The 17591-nt window shown below is 39.6% G+C and overlaps 1 protein-coding gene across 3 annotated transcripts in view; it reads right to left on the minus strand.

The window, feature by feature from the left end:
- ddr2l (discoidin domain receptor family, member 2, like) overlaps positions 1-17591 on the minus strand; it is a 51986-nt gene that overhangs the window by 19060 nt on the left and 15335 nt on the right. For all 3 annotated transcript variants that reach the window (XM_069169326.1, XM_069169327.1, XM_069169325.1), the window contains exons 2-8: positions 9741-9839; positions 9436-9538; positions 8834-8909; positions 4598-4750; positions 1676-1823; positions 728-833; positions 452-641 (exon numbers count right to left, since the gene is read on the minus strand). In XM_069169326.1, coding sequence (XP_069025427.1) covers positions 452-641; positions 728-833; positions 1676-1823; positions 4598-4750; positions 8834-8909; positions 9436-9538; positions 9741-9801 — 837 coding nt within the window. In that variant the 5' untranslated portion in view covers positions 9802-9839. The remainder of the gene's footprint in view (positions 1-451; positions 642-727; positions 834-1675; positions 1824-4597; positions 4751-8833; positions 8910-9435; positions 9539-9740; positions 9840-17591) is intronic.

Here is a 17591-nt window from a genome sequence, read left to right on the forward strand (position 1 = left end):
TCACACCAAAATTGGAAGTTAGACTGACTGCTTAGTAAACATACTCACACATACACAAAGGCTACACCAACACCAACAGAATATTAACTGTATTGACTGCTCTTATTGTTATTGACTGCGCTTACTGTCTTTGTGTTATTCCTTTAGTGGATCGTCTTTTTGTGTTGCTATTAATAAAAAAAAAAATTTAAAATTTAAAAAAAGAGAAAAGAAAGAACAGTAAAACACATAAAGAAAAACATACTCAGTAGAAGGGGGCTTGTATGATTTTGCACATAATTTTGTGATTTCACCTCCACCAATCAAAGTAACTAAATCATTACAAATCGCTGGAAGCATCAAACTCAGTGCCAATCTGCTCCTACAGTTATAGCAGATGACTGGATTTGTTCAGCGGTGAGGAACTTTTGAGTTGATCTGATGAGGTAGAGGAGAGCGCAAATGAAAAAACCTTCATGGAGGTGAAGTTCCTCTGCCTGTCGAACACAAACTCTAACTCCACATATGGCAGAGTCCCGAGCGAGTCGTTCCTCCAGCCCAGGTAGTCGTAGCCCGGCCACACGTGATACTGACGGGTCAGCAGGAAATCATCGAGGCCGATCACGCCGTCAGTCAGCTGACCCAGCCCGCCAAAAAGCCTCCTGTTGGACGAGACAGCTGTTAAGTCACGGAGAGTGGGGGAAACAGGGAAAACCCCTGGTGTGTAATAAATGTACACGTGACTTACCTCCTTTCGTGTGTACCGTCGTACGTAGAGTCGTTGAGGCTGGCAATGGGATAACCGGGCGGCATCATGAGCTGACCTTCCGGAGCGCTGTAGGAGATCAGACCGTCTGCAGGGAGGAAGGGCGGGTAGAAAAAAAGGGGTGGTAAAATTAATCATATTTCGGACCAGAAATCCTACTGAACACATTATGTTCAGCACTGGCAGGTGCCGAGAAGAACTTGTCCTCTGACTGGAGAAAAGTAATTGGCACTATGCTAAGGGACCAATAACAAAAGCAACATTTCCAACCCTTATGTCAATGTAATCACCAGGATCAAACATATGTGATACAACATTTCTATTACACTTGCTTGATATAATTTTTTTTATAGATGGATGGATGGATGGATGGATGGATGGATGGATGGATGGATGGATGGATGGATGGATGGATGGATGGATGGATGGATGGATAGATAGATAGATAGATAGATAGATAGATAGATAGATAGATAGATAGATAGATAGATAGATAGATAGATAGATAGATAGATAGATAGATAGATCAAATGCAATAAATAAGATAGATAATACTTTTTTTTTAAAGTAAGATCAATTAATTAACACACACAAACTATATACACACAAAATAAATTAACACAACTTGGGATGAAAAAAAAAAGTGTCAGGTGCTGTGACATACAGTTCAACATTATTTTAGACTGGTGTTGAATATGTGATAAAACATTTGTATGTTTGTTTTGGTTAACAAAAGTTGTTCTGAATAAATGAAAAACTTTTTGAAATCGGTGGCTAAAAGATTTATGTTGGTGTGAGGAAGTTTCCAATAACTTAACATGCCTTTGAGAAAAAAAAAAAGTCAAAATCCAATGAATAAACAACTTTTAATGTCAGCAAAACTTCAGAATGCACATTTTTAAGGTATGAGTGTGCGTTTGTGTGTCCTACCATCCCATGGACAGCCGTACAGCTCCACTCTCATGCAGACGGTGGTGGACAGTTTGGTGACCGGGATCAGGCGGATGTAGCGGGTGATGATCGGAGGGTGAAGGTCGTTGATTACGGAGGTGTAGGCATTTTTGTTTCCCTCTATTACCTGGATGAATATATCAAGGATACACAACCAGACCTTCAGTTGTTCTGAACTGAGAAAAATGTGTGACCATGCTTCGAGAACATAATGTTGTGTTCACCGTATTAAATGTGAGTCCTCTTAATACCACACCGAATGCAATTCAATACCTTTGTCTCAGTCACAATTATTGGAAGAAGAATGGAAGACAAACATTAACTAGGTACATGTCTTAACTGATATTTATACAGTATATTTGTTGCTGAGCAGGCCCCCCTTGACCCCATCACCCCTGCATAACGTGATTGTTGATCATTCTTGATTGAAAGCTACTGAAATTGTTGTGATTTTCAGGGTAATTTCACTACCTTCACTTTTAAGCTTTTTAAGCTCTGGTCATCATTCAATTAAATTAAATTCTATTTCATTTATATAGCGCCAAATCACAACACATTATAAGGTTTAGCAATTCATGCTATATCTTGTTTGTTTTTCAGAACAGTCTAGGCTATCCAAATTTTCTGCCTTTTGATTGTATAATACTTATATATTGTTAATTTAAGTCTTTATATGAAGGGGAAAAAAAGTTAATCTTTTAAATCTAAAATTGTGTTTTTACATGTAAATGTTAGATTTTAAAATCTTGTAAATCTTTTGACTGCAACTTTTGTATCATTGCTATGAAAAGCCCATAAATTATATATCTTTTTAAAGAAAAATTGCCTTTATTTGACTGTTACAGTGGAGATTGAAAGGATATGAAGGGGTAGGAGGACAGTATAATGACACGCAGCCACAGTCCAGAGGGCCAGAACCCAAACCAGGGACCTACACTGAGGCCAAACGCTCATGTGATATACATGCTAATAACTTGACTGTTGGGTAGGCATGAAAGTACGTTATTTATTTATTCTTAATACAAAGTGGGATGTAATATCAGCCCCGTTTAGGAGACAATGCAGAGGTCAGGTGGGATTTCAAAAAAAGGAGTTGCTGAAAACGCTCAAAGTTTCATCGGTCAGGATAAGTTCTGCTGTTTACTTTGATATACTGAGACTCGGTCAAACACAATCGTAAAATCAGTGAAGAAATTCAGGATGTTATCTTGCAGGTATTTGACTGTCTATATGTTGCGATTATTTCGAGTGTAACAATGACAAAATTTTATGCAACTTCAAAACCAATTTTCGTTTCAATGCTTCTTCACACAGACGAAGCATTTTTAGAAAACTTGAGTTCTGCAGTTTCAGTGGATATATGTGCTGCATCTCTGTGATAAATTCTCCCTGCGCTATTCAATCGAGAAGAAGGCGTGGGACGCATTATGTGTCTGTCCTGAGGGTTACCATACCAAGTTAAGATAAACAAACTTCAACTCATTCAAAATGCAGCAGCCAGACCAACAGGAGAGAGCACATTGCACCTTTTTTAAAATCACTTCATCCTGTCCGTTTTAGAATAGATTTAAAAATGTTATTGATCACGTTTCAGGGGGCTGGCGCCTGAATATGTAGCTGACCTCCTGTCCCCCTACAAGCCTACATGCAAGCTGAGATCTTCTAGTAGGTCGTTCCTGACCACACCCCGAACTAACCATAAAACTAAAGGTGACCGGGCGTTTTCTGTTTGGGCCCCTCAGTTATTGAACGAACTGCCAGAGGTGATCAGGGACGCTAACACACTGTTTTCTTTTAAGTCACTCTTAAAAACACACTATTTTAGACTTGCCTTTTGTTGACTGTCTGTTTTATTTTTGTTGTATTTTATCATTATATTCTATCCTTTTGCATATTGTGTTCTAAACGTAAGTAAAGTGCTTTGTAACTTTTTTTTGAAAAGCACTATAAAAATAAAGTTATTGTTATTATTGTTATAAGTTACATAGATATTTAAAGAGAATCTCCCCCCCCAAAAATGATTTGAAAGTTATGGACACATAAAAGAAAGTATTACCTTATGTTATTTTCATTAAACCATTCCTCTGTTTTTAATATATTCTTACATTTTCCTATTGTGGCAGTATAATTTGGTGAAATAAGAGATTAATTTAACATTGCTTAAAAATATTTCTAGATCTTTTTTTTTTTAGTGCCACAGGTCAAATATTCAAAATCTAAAAACTTCTGCTCACTGAAGACTGACTTTATCATGTTAGCTTCCCCCCATTGTTTGATTTCTTGGACAACCAACTGCAAGAATTGATTGGTTCTTTTATGGGTTTTTTTTCAAGCACAATATAATAACAAAAAAAAATTGATAAAAATAAAACAAGGTTGTTGAAACCCAGAACATTAAAGGCCAGCCGGAAAATGGTGTAAATGTCATTTTCTCTGGTATGAGTGAAAGCAGCTCAGCGTGTTTCCTTCTTTTTCTTCATCCACCTCCCATTCTCCTCCAACATTCTGCCACACGTTTCCTCTCCAGATTTCCATCTGTTCTTTCTGGAGCCGAGACGATTTTCCTACAAAATATTTGGCCCAACTGCAACACAGTGCAACAGCCCTATAGATTTAAAAGTCTGCTAGTGACTGCGTGAGTGAGCGAAGGTAGTTCTAAATTATCAAATGTATGCTGAATGCCGTGAGACTGACTGAGGAAGTCACTTTTGGAATGCTGTGACTGTTTCAAATTAAAAGTCCTTATTTCAAAAGAAAAGCCTCATTTTTTATACACAATCCAGCCACACGTTAGTTGTGACTTGCGCTTGTTCGGTCTGTTTCTCCTCTTATTTAAAACGATATCGCAAACCTATGGGTGCTTTGTCAGACCTCGGCAGTCAAAACATTTGGGTTACTCACCGTGTTTCCCAGGCGGTTCTTCCAGGACTTCCACAGCAGGCCGTCTCTGCTGTAGTTGACACGGTATGCTCGGGCAAACTCGTTCCCAGAGTTTCTGGCGTATCGTCCCTGTGTCCCAACCACCGTGAGGAAGGTGAGTCTGCTCAGGTCCACCTAAAAAAAACATGTCAATCAAAACTGTTTCTCAATTTGTATGACACACCGAGAGCCAAAAAGACCATGGGTTGAATCTAAAGATACGAATATGACTACGTAGTCAACGTACTTTATGATGACTTTGCTAACGAATCAAAAAAAAAATTGGGCAATACAGCTGAATAGTCCTACAAAAAATAAATGTAAACCAACCAGCAGTACTCAGCACTTATTACTGTCAAACTTGAGTGAAAAGTTCTTCAATATAACTTGAATTAAGACTTGGATTGTTGTGATTTGAAAGCACAACCATCAAAACAAATCACGAGAATATAGCTCATCCTGGAATAAAAGGAATAATGCTACTACAACCCTCAAACCAAGTCTACATTCAGGTCACCTCCAAACTATCAACAGTGATGGGTAATGCTCACAATTATTTTACACAGGTTCCTTAAATGGTGTTTTTCAATACCTCTTTGTCTTATCTGACAATGTCCCTAACCACCTTGGTGTGGTTGTTTAAAGCAAAGTGCATTGATTTGATTGGAAAATGAGTGGCATTGCAACATTACAAACAAGACAACCAATGAAAACCAAGGATCAAAATGTAACTATATACATCCTATCATACATACATTCAGTTGTGTCTATGTCTGGAGCGCACAACCAGAGATAAATAAGACTTTTAGATCTGCTAGTATCCAAATGTTAAAAGATGCCAGTCAGCAGCTACTGTGGCAGTGAGAACTGCGAGGAAATGGTTTGTCGAGGCCACTAGTGGAAGCTGCTTGACTTAAATGCCCTGTATGAACCACATGGTGATGATACTGATGGCATAACTGATGGTGTCTCCGAGTAAATTGGATTCTGTATAGAAAACTGCATCCCCACTAAAGAGATCCACTGACAACAAACCGTAGGTTACCATTCACCTTAAAGGCCCTACTGAATTAATAAAAGAGGGCCCTTTAGTTCAGGAGAGTAAGCAGAACTCAAATGCTCTGCTCTGTGACTATTGACCCCACCAACAGTTCATGTTTTGGATCTCTATGCTGTCCTTTTCTCTCTCTGCTCTCCTCCTACCCAAACCGGTCGAGGCAGATGCTCCGCCCGTCCCTGAGCCTGGTTCTGTTGAAGGTTTCTTCTTGTTAAGAGGGAGTTTTTCCTTCCCTCTGTTGGAGGTTTTTCTCCCTTAAAGAGGAGTTTTTCCCTCTTAGCTTATGTGGGAATTGTTGAATTGTTGGGTTTCTCTGTATGATGCTGTAAAGTTCTGTTGGAAGGACTTTTATGTGTTGAGTGCCATGAAATAACCTGTGTTGTGATTTGGCTCTATATAAATAAAATTGAATTGAATTGAATTGAATTGAATTGAATTGAATTGAATTGAATTGAATTGAATTGATATAATTGTCATCCTCAGGAGGGCCAGCATGAACTCATGTTTTTCAACACCTGCAACAAAAATGCTCCAAACGTTCTATCGGTCTATTGTTGTGAGGAGTCATTTTCTTTTTGCTGTGGCATTGTTGGGCATCAAAGCCAAGGATTGCCAACAGACTGAACAAACTCATAAAGGAGGCTGTTGTCGGATCGAAGCTTGTCAAACTAGAAGAGCTGGTTGAGGATGGGATGCTGGCCAAACTACTGACAATCTTGACAATCGATCCCCTTCATGACATGCTAGGCCAAACTAAAGAGCACCAACAGTAACAGACTCATCCAACCTCGCTGTTTATAGAAGCCATACAGGAAGTCGTTCTTGTCAGGAGCTATCAGACTATACAACTCATCTGCCTTTGCTGCAGTCAGAGAACTGGACTGAGGTTGCTTTTTTTGTTCACAATTATTCACCACTCTGCTCTTGCACAACATAACAGAGAATCTTTGTAATTTAGACTATTTACCTGTTTTTTTGGACTTGTACATACATCACCAGACCTGTACATACACCTGTATATGCAGCACAGGTTGTACTGTATTTTAATGTAGCTGGAACGCTTTAATTTTCCTCTGAAAAATAAATTATCTATCTGTTTGTCTGCCTGTCTATATAAACCCTTTGTAATCACCAACAGTTTAAATACTAACTGTGATTTAGTTACTTTTTTTTTCTGAGTAAACATATCTAATTACAATTACATTTATATATTATACTAATTACAATTACACTGACTACCTGACAGGCAGACCACAGTTTGTCCGTCTGGGCAGTGTGCTGTCTGATACAGTGGTCAGTGGTACTGGAGCTCCACAGGGAACTGTTCTGTCTCCCGTCCTGTTCACCTTATACACCACTGACTTCCAGTACAACTCAGAGTCCTGCCATCTGCAGAAGTTCTCTGATGACTCTGCAGTGGTTGGGTGTATAAGGGATGGACGGGAGGACAAGTACAGGGCAGTAGTGGAGGACTTTGTGGAGTGGGCGGGAAGAAATCACCTGCTCCTGAACATGGCCAAGACCAGAGAGATGGTGGTCGACTTCCGAAGGAAGACGACGGCTCCACAACCGCTGAGAGTTCTGGGAGAGGAGGTGGACATGGTTGAGGAGCACAAGTACCTGGGTGTCTCCATGACAACAGACTGAACTGGAAGACCAACATCAACGCTGTCTACAAGAAGGGGATGAGTCGACTCTTTTACTTGAGGAAACTCCGATCCTTCAATGTGTGCAGCGAGATGTTGGAGATGTTCTACCAGTCTGTTGTGGCATTGTGCATTGTACTTCGCTGTGGTCTGCTAGGGGAGCAGCATTGGAGCCGGCGACACCAACAGACTTAACAAACTGGTTAAGAAGGCCGGCTCCATCATTGGCTGTAAACTGGACAGCCTGGAAAAGGTGGTAGAGAGGAGGACACTGAACAAACTATTATCCATGTTGGATAATCCTGACCATCCTCTCCACCACCTGCTGCAGGGACAGCGGAGCACGCTCTCCAATAGACTCCTCCAGCTCTGCTGTCACAAGGACAGATACAGGAGATCATTCCTGCCCACTGCAATAAGACTGTACAATAACTCACCTCTGGCAAAATCCATCACACAACAATAACACTGTTGTCTGTTTTTCTTGTTTGTTTCTATATTGTATCACAATAGAGTATCTATCTATCTATCTATCTATCTATCTATCTATCTATCTATCTATCTATCTATCTATCTATCTATCTATCTATCTATCTATCTATCTATCTATCTATCTATCTATATTCTGTAATTTAATTGCGTAACTCCGTTACATGTAACTAGTTACTCCCCAACACTTGGCAGAAGAATGTTGTAAATAGTATTTTCTGAATAACATGGCACTTAATGATGAATTCCCATCATTAAGACCCCTGTTAAAAAACAGTATTTTGAGAAATAGGACACTACAAATGCAAAAAAGGTCAACAACATTTAACAAAAGTGGGTGAAATATTTAGTGTCTTTTGATTTAATTAAATAAATCCATAGATTAATTCGTATTGGCAAAGCAAATGAGAATTTTATAGGAATTGATTCAGTTCAACCTACAGTTTTATAGTTTTGAAGCATTTCTGAAGAATATCAGGATTAAAGGAAGATTTCAAACCTGCATCTTTGCTATTTTAACCCCAACACTATGCACCCCAGTGGATAATACTTGTAAAATCCACAGGCAATGACAAAAATAACACAAAATTTGGCTGAATATGTACAAAAATGTGTTGTTGATGGCAGAAAATGTATCCATAGCCAGCAATTCACACTTCTTACATGGTTTATCTTCAATGCAAAGCACTTAAATATAGCTTGTCATCCTTTTAGACCTCCCAGCAGTCCACTGTGAATTTATCATGATTTCTCCTGTTAAACTGACTGTGTAGCATATTTTTTTCTCCTGCAGGCAGAGCTCCTTCTTCTCACACAATCTACCCATGGCTTAAATACTAAGTCACAACCAATAAAACTCGCTGCAGATTTTGAAAATGTTTGTCAGTCCCTGACTCTGCCTTGTAGAGAACCTCACAGGCTGTGAGCACCATTGTACCGCTGTCACACAAATATGATTACCTGGACATGACCGTACATGTTTGAGACAGTTTTAGTCTTCCTTTAATGCTCCGTGGAGACACAAACCTGCAGGTACTGACTGTCTGATGGCTCCAGCTGCCCTTCAGGACACCAGGCGCCATCTCCCTCCTCACGATTTAGCCTGTGAACACACACACAGTTAATACAGAACGTCTACAAAAGTTTGATCAAATAAATGTGTGCCCTAAACAAAAAAGTCACATTTCATGTTTTGACTTCATGCTGAAACATCTTTGACATTTTTTTCAGAGTCTGGTTTTCTAGTGATTCACAAAGCAGCTATTTTCTTTTGTGTTCACTTCAGTGATGAAATACACTACATTACAGTGAATGAATACTTCACCCAAAACCAGAATTGAGGGCGCTGACTATCAGACCCCCCCCCCCCCCCCAAAAAAAAAAGCAGTTTGACTGATTCAACATTTTGTTTAGGTTATTTTACTTTTTTATTTGTTTGGGGTATTTTGATCCACAGCTAAAGATGATTTTACATGACATGAAGTTATGTGTGTAACCATTTCTGTTAAAGTTTAATTTGGCTTCAAGATTATTTTTGTAAAACTGGTATAGCAATCTTGAGTGTAAATAATAATAATAAAAAGTTACAACTTATTTACCAATCCTATCACTTCTTAAACCATACTGACCTGGCATACCGAGGTCCTGTGGTCTCATACCATTGGCTGGATGCTGTGATGTCATTGTCTTTAATGCGTCCATCCTCCATGCCCAAGGCATAGCGACAGTGTGCTGAAAACACACACAGAGACAAACACCATTTAAATACAGACATTTTTTGAACAGAAAAATGATTGATTTGACAATGGGAAGGTTTTCTTTTTGGTTGTCATTACTTTAATCGGCTGTTTGGGGGCTTTAAGCTGATTTGATTTGTGTTTTGGGGATAAGGTGAATGCGTCATGTCAATGAGGTTGTGTGTGTGCGTGAATACCAGGATCAATCTGTCCTATGGCTGCTGTGGCTCGAAGAATCAGCAGCAGGAAGAGGTGCATGATGGTCCGCCGATCACACCAGCACACATGCTACATCTCTGAGAGAGAGAGAGAGAGAGAGAACAGGATTAGCATAGGCAGTTTAAAGCGTCAGAGCCATTACTGCAAGTGTTATGATCAAGTCTGTCTTAAAACAGTACCGACAGGCCTACATGTATTACGTGGGTTCCTCTGTTTTATGTGATGAAGTTCTGTGTTAAGAACTTTCTGTTAAGTGCTCTGAAATCACCTGTGTTGTGTTGGGAAAAAATAAATCCCCCTTTTTCATGGTTTATTTAATCCTAAATCATTATTGTATTTTTTTTTTTTAAATGGTTTTACTATTAGTTTTTCCACCATGTTTATTTTTAAGATGCATTATTCTTAAATCACGTTACTGTTTTTACTGTCTGTCACACATACATCATTTTATATTGTACTCACCTAAAAGGCGCAACTGATTATCTGACCCGTATAAACAAAGAAGACTCCTGTTCTTCCACAAAAATGCTTGTTTCACACAACTACAGCAGGATGAATTGAGTAGTTTCAATGACTCTTTCAATTGCCTATATTTATCCTCATTAATGAGAGGACTGTGTGTGTGTGTGCGTGTGCGTGTGTGTGTGTGTGTACCTGTACCACTATCTTTGTGAAAAACTGTTTTTTTAGCTTTTCACCATCGGAGTGAAGACAATTGACCAAAATGAGGACATTTGAATAATATCATCCCAATGGAGCACTTTGCTGTCAGAATGCCGGCCTGCTTGTAGTAGAACTGGAGGCAGATACAATTTCAGCCCCCTTTCCTGTGGAATCAACTCCCTGCTGTAGTTCAGAAGGGAGACGCACTGTCTCCTTTTTAAGATTAGGCTTAAAAATGTCCTTTTTTGATAAATGGTGTCGGGGAAACGGCCACATGGAGATTGAGAACAAGGAAAGTCCTACATTAAAAACAAAATCTGAGTGCCTACAGATGCCATCAGGCCTCACAACTTAAGTGTAAAGCCTGACTAGGCTGAATATACTAGCCTTCTGCGGGGAGTGAAGGAGGGAGGATCGCGTCGTGAAGAGCGGTCGCTCTTTTTCAGCTCGACCCCGGACGCCAATGGTGAGGCGCAAATCACGAATGGTTAAGGTTTCGTTTTTTTAATTTTTTTGAAGCACTAAGCCAGTCCATACACGCTGGACGAAATACAACTGTTGAGGATCTGAGTGTGGGGTCCGGCAGAGAAGCCGCAACTCCACTACCAAGCTAAAAAAGGGGAAGGATAACCTGCACCCATTTTTCCCTAAAGTGGACTCTGCTGAGGAGAACCGGCCACACCGTAACCTGCTGACTCGAGCGACATAACAGCCCTGTATGCTGCCTTCTGTCTAGAAGGAACAATGCTGGAGACGAACGGACTTTCATGCACTCTTTGCATTAAAAGTGGTCAGAAAGTAAGAGGCTTTTTTTTGTCTGGGCAGAGACAGTTTATCAGTTTCGGTTTTTTTGCTAAGCTTTGTTGTGACAAGCTTGTTCCTAAACGGACCACCAAGTCCAGTTCTTGCTTCAGTTTAAAGACCAGGGGGGCCGTATTCACAAACAGTCTTTGAGCCCTCAGAGAGCTTCTAACTTAGGCTGAGACTTTCTGGCAAGCAGTCTTAACTTAGGAGCGATTCAGGAAACCCCTTAGACCAACTCTAAGCCAGGAAGCGACAGCAACCTTTATCTTGATGAGGAAGTGTGGGTTGACCCCCATTTCTATGACAAAAGATGTGATTGGCTGATTAAACAAGACACTCTTTGCCCCGGAAGTGATTCACCGCTGCTGCACTGTTGCATTTTTTTTTTTTTACAGTTGCCAAATATCTCAAAGCTGCGATTACTTCCATTTCTGACGTTATTGCATTGAGAGGAAAATGTGTGTGTCTCTAACGAGATCGACCACAAACATCATCCCTGCACAATATAATAAAATGTGTGGCTTTTTTAATAACTCGCGTTCATTCAGAGTTTGAAAAATATTTTCTCCTACCTCGTTGTACTTCTGCAATTTTCCCATCTGCTAAAGAAATTCTTCCGCCTCTTAAAAGTCCTCCTCCCTGCTCCTAAAACAGCTTTCACCTTAGGAGCTCTCTTAAAGGCTAAAAGTCTGTGCATCTGGTCCCCGCATGATGAAAGTACTGTAATTACCACGCTTTGCACGTGCTGCTAAAGGACTGCTCGCCAACACGTGTCCTTTTTTCCTTTCTCTCTTTTTACTAACCCACACACCTACATTTACAAACATGAATACACTTACAATGCAGAAAAAATGCAAGAGTTTGCCATGTTTTCCACATTGCAACATATGACATCATTGTACAAATATGTGAAAAAAGTTTTAGACATGTTTTATTATGTGATAGAACTTGGGAGCACATGTGGAAAACGTGATAACATGTAATGTGTCACAAATACTGCAAATTTGAACCGACACATTTTTAACAAGCGCAGTAATGTGAGCACTGACAAACACAAAGGCTCAGCAATATTAATTAATTAATTAACAATGCATAGAGAACCTGTGTGAAGAACACATTCTACACCTTCACAGGAAAAAAAAAAAAGAGGGAATTGTCAGGGAGAGAAGACAGAGCCTTGACAAAGGCAAAGTACCAGAATTATTTGCCAACTTAATTGGACTTTTGGGGCATTTTGATTCTTTTCAATCCAAATTTTTAAAATAAAAACTTTATATCACAGGTTTATATCGTGTTTTATCTTCGTCTGTCATGGTACGATGGTTTTCACATGTAATTTAATGGGACTCCAATGACAATGCACATGGGTTTCGCATAAGTATACAGTATATGTATATATATATATATATATATATATATACACACAGTGGGTACAGAAAGTATTCAGACCCCTTTAAATTTTTCACTCTTTGTTTCATTGCAGCCATTTGCTAAAATCAAAAAAGTTCATTTTATTTCTCATTAATGTACACTCAGCACCCCATCTTGACAGAAAAAAACAGAAATGTAGAAATTTGTGCAAATTTATTAAAAAAGAAAAACTGAAATATCACATGGTCATAAGTATTCAGACCCTTTGCTGTGATACTCATATTTAACTCACATGCTGTCCATTTCTTCTGATCCTCCTTGAGATGGTTCTACTCCTTCATTGGAGTCCAGCTGTGTTTAATTAAACTGATTGGACTTGATTAGGAAAGGCACACACCTGTCTATATAAGACCTTACAGCTCACAGTGCATGTCAGAGCAAATGAGAATCATGAGGTCGAAGGAACTGTCCAAGGAGCTCAGAGACAGAATTGTGGCAAGGCACAGATCTGGCCAAGGTTACAAAATAATTTCTGCAGCACTCAAGGTTCCTAAGAGCACAGTGGCCTCCATAATCCTTAAATGGAAGAAGTTTGGGACGACCAGAACTCTTCCTAGACCTGGCCGTCCAGCCAAACTGAGCAATTGTGGGAGAAGAGCCTTGGTGAGAGAGGTAAAGAAGAACCCAAAGATCACTGTGGCTGAGCTCCAGAGATGCAGTAGGGAGATGAGAGAAAGTTCCACAAAGTCAACTATCACTGCAGCCCTCCACCAGTCGGGGCTTTATGGCAGAGTGGCCCGACGGAAGCCTCTCCTCAGTGCAAGACATATGAAAGCCCGCATAGAGTTTGCCAAAAAACACATGAAGGACTCCCAGACTATGAGAAATAAGATTCTCTGGTCTGATGAGACCAAGATTGAATTTTTTGGCATTAATTCTAAGCGGTATGTGTGGAGAAAACCAGGCACTGCTCATCACCTGCCCAATACAATCCCAACAGTGAAACATGGTGGTGGCAGCATCATGCTGTGGGGGTGTTTTTCCCTGCAGCTGGAAAACCGCTGCGTCAGGACGACTGGTTGCAATTGAAGGAAAGATGAATGCGGCCAAGTACAGAGATATCCTGGAAGAAAACCTCTTCCAGAGTGCTCTGGACCTCAGACTGGGCCGAAGGTCCACCTTCCAACAAGACAATGACCCTAAGCACACAGCTAAAATAACAAAGGAGTGGCTTCAGAACAACTCTGTGACCACTCTTGACTGGCCCAGCCAGAGCCCTGACCTAAACCCAATTGAGCATCTCTGGAGAGACCTGAAAATGGCTGTCCACCAACGTTCACCATCCAACCTGACGGAACTAGAGAGGATCTGCAAGGAAGAATGGCAGAGGATCCCCAAATCCAGGTGTGAAAAGCTTGTTGCATCATTCCCAAGAAGACTCATGGCTGTACTAGCTCAAAAGGGTGCTTCTACTCAATACTGAGCAAAGGATCTGAATACTTATGACCATGTGATATTTCAGTTTTTCTTTTTTAATAAATTTGCACAAATTTCTGCATTTCTGTTTTTTTCTGTCAAGATGGGGTGCTGAGTGTACATTAATGAGAAATAAAATGAACTTTTTTGATTTTAGCAAATGGCTGCAATGAAACAAAGAGTGAAAATTTTAAAGGGGTCTGAATACTTTCCGTACCCACTGTATTTTCCACCATAATTTGCAAATATATTCTTTAAAAATCAGACAATGTGATTTTCACAAATTTTTTTTCTCATTTTGTCTCTCATAGTTTAGGTATACCTATGATGAAAATTACAGGCGTCTCTCATCTTTTTAAGTGGGAGAACTTGCACAATTGGTGGCTGACTAAATACTTTTTTGCCCCACTGTGTATATCTCAGGTGAGGTTGATCTCAGGTGAGGTTGATCTCAGGTGTGGTTAATCTCAGGTGAGGTTGATCTCAGATATCTATAAATATAGATAGATCTATAGATATACAGTGGTGTGAAAAAGTGTTTGCCCCCTTCCTGATTTCTTATTTTTTTTGCATGTTTGTCACACTTAAATGTTTCAGATCATCAAACAAATTTAAATATTAGTCAAAGATAACACAAGTAAACACAAAATGCAGTTTTTAAATGAAGGTTTTTATTATTAAGGGAGAACAAAAATCCAAACCCACATGACCCTGTGTGAAAAAGTGTTTGCCCCCTAAACCTAATAACTGGTTGGGCCACCCTTAGCAGCAACAACTGCAATCAAGCGTTTGCGATAACTTGCAATGAGTCTTTTACAGCGCTGTGGAGGAATTTTGGCCGACTCATCTTTGCAGAGTTGTTGTAATTCAGCCACATTGGAGGGTTTTCCAGCACGAACCACCTTTTTAAGGTCATGCCACAGCATCTCAATAGGATGCAGGTCAGGACTTTGACTAGGCCACTCCAAAGTCTTCGTTTTGTTTTTCTTCAGCCATTCAGAAGTGGACTTGCTGGTGTGTTTTGGATCATTGTCCTGCTGCAGAACCCAAGTTCGCTTCAGCTTGAGGTCACGAACAGATGGCCGGACATTCTCCTTCAGGATTTTTTTGGTAGACAGTGGAATTCATGGTTCCATTTATCACAGCAAGTCTTACAGGTCCTGAAGCAGCAAAACAGCCCCAGACCATCAAACTACCACCACCATATTTTACTGTTGGTATGATGTTCTTTTTCTGAAATGCGGTGTTACTTTTACACCAGATGTAATGGGACACACACCTTCCAAAAAGTTCAACTTTTGTCTCGTCAGTCCACAGAGTATTTTCCCAAAAGTCTTGGGGATCATCAAGATGTTTTCTGGCAAAAATGAGACGAGCCTTAATGTTCTTTTTGCTCAGCGGTGGTTTTCGTCTTGGAACTCTGCCATGCAGGCCATTTTTGCCCAGTCTCTTTCTTATGGTGGAGTCATGAACACTGACCTTAACTGAGGCAAGTGAGGCCTGCAGTTCTTTGGATGTTGTTGTGGGGTCTTTTGTGACCTCTCGGATGAGTCGTCGCTGCGCTCTTGGGGTAATTTTGGTCGGCCGGCCACTCCTGGGAAGGTTCACCACTGTTCCATGTTTTCTCCATTTGTGGATAATGGCTCTCACTGTGGTTCGCTGGAGTTCCAAAGCTTTAGAAATGGCTTTAGAACCTTTTCCAGACTGATAGATCTCAATTACTTTCTTTCTCATTTGTTCCTGAATTTCTTTGGATCTCAGCATGATGTCTAGCTTTTGAGGATCTTTTGGTCTACTTCACTTTGTCAGGCAGGTCCTATTTAAGTGATTTCTTGATTGAGAACAGGTGTGGCAGTAATCAGGCCTGGGTGTGGCTAGAGAAATTGAACTCAGGTGTGATAAACCACAGTTAAGTTATGTTTTAACAGGAGGGGGCAAACACTTTTTCACACAGGGCCATGTGGGTTTGGATTTTCTCCTTTAATAATAAAAGCCTTCATTTAAAAACTGCATTTTGTGTTTACTTGTGTTATCTTTGAATAATATTTAAATTTGTTTGATGATCTGAAACATTTAAGTGTGACAGACATGCAAACAAATTGGAAATCAGGAAGGGGGCAAACACTTTTTCACACCACTGTATACATGTGACTTTGATTCAAATCCCAATCAAATTCAAAATTATTTTCCCAAAAAACAATTAAAATCTCTCAATTTCAACATTTGATTTGTTTATTCTATTTTCCGTTAAACATTATTTGTAAATCATTCAATTCAGTTTTTATTGACTTTTCTGTGTCCCAACTTTTTTTTAGAAACTTTTTTCTAGATTCAAACACAAGATAAAAGCAATACAACTTGTAGAGTAAACTTCATGCGGATGCGACATGACTGTAACTGAATGTTCCAAAATCGTTCTACAGACCCATCGAGCTGCAGAAGCTCCAAATACAGATGGAGTTACACGCTGTACCTTAAATAGAGACTGTTCCTTAATACTGGGGAATACAGTCAGCTTTTTGTTTTCTGATGTAAATCTCTATTGTGCCTTCAGGAAGTGAGTTCATTCACTTTGGTTCACTTTTTTTTTTCTTGGTAACGACTGGAGGGAGAGTAAGAGTCAGAGAAAAAAAGAAAGCCAGCTTTATGTAATATGTTGGCTGCAGCTCAGTATTCTGCACTGCCGCTCATCTCTACAACAACATCATATGACCAGAGACAGAGAGACATAGAGAAAGGAACATAGAGAGAGAAATACACACAGTAAAAAGCAATTAAGAAAAAGGAGACTGAGACACATAGAGAAATATGAAGGATCCAGAACAACTCCAAAAAACATTTGGAACAAAAAGCAAATTTTTGACTTTTCATTTGTTTTTTACTTGATGTAAGGCTTAAAACTGAATTATGGAAATAGAAACATCTTGTTTGTCAGCATCTAGTCATCATCCACTTCTGTGGTTAGATTTCAGGGTACAAAAAGACAGTGGTAGCATATCAGGATTCAAAGTAAAGGGTCTCAGTATGCTTTAGAATAGTTTGCATGATGTACAAAGACTCTAACAAACAGTTATTTGTAATCATTAGTTTGTCTTCCCATTAAATTCTAGATAAAACAATAATAGTTTGTTTGTAAAATGTCAGAAAAAACTCAAAATGATTGTTGAAAATCAAATCTATTCCGTCATTTTTGGGAATCCGTAGGGTTGCAGATGCACTTTCATTCTACCAACTATTGGATGAACTGATTAATTGGTGTGTTGTTTTGACTGTTCTGAATGCTCTTACCGAGGGAGATGTTCATTACAGCTTCTATCACTGAGAGAAAGTATTTTTTTTAGCAAAGTGTGTCTCATGAATTCTCTTAGACAAAGAAACTCCTTAGAAGCTTTCTCCTTCATCTGTATCTTTCTGTCTTTCTAATTGTCCTAAGGGGAGTAAACACCAGAGGACAGAAACGCCGACCTGCAAAGCGCCTGTGAGATGCAACATGCCGTGCGTTCCGAATCGCACAC

Source organism: Embiotoca jacksoni, unplaced genomic scaffold (assembly GCF_022577435.1).
Source record: "Embiotoca jacksoni isolate LCO1_2020_lvr unplaced genomic scaffold, fEmbJac1.0.p SCAF_44, whole genome shotgun sequence".
In the NCBI taxonomy this organism is placed as follows: domain Eukaryota; kingdom Metazoa; phylum Chordata; class Actinopteri; family Embiotocidae; genus Embiotoca; species Embiotoca jacksoni.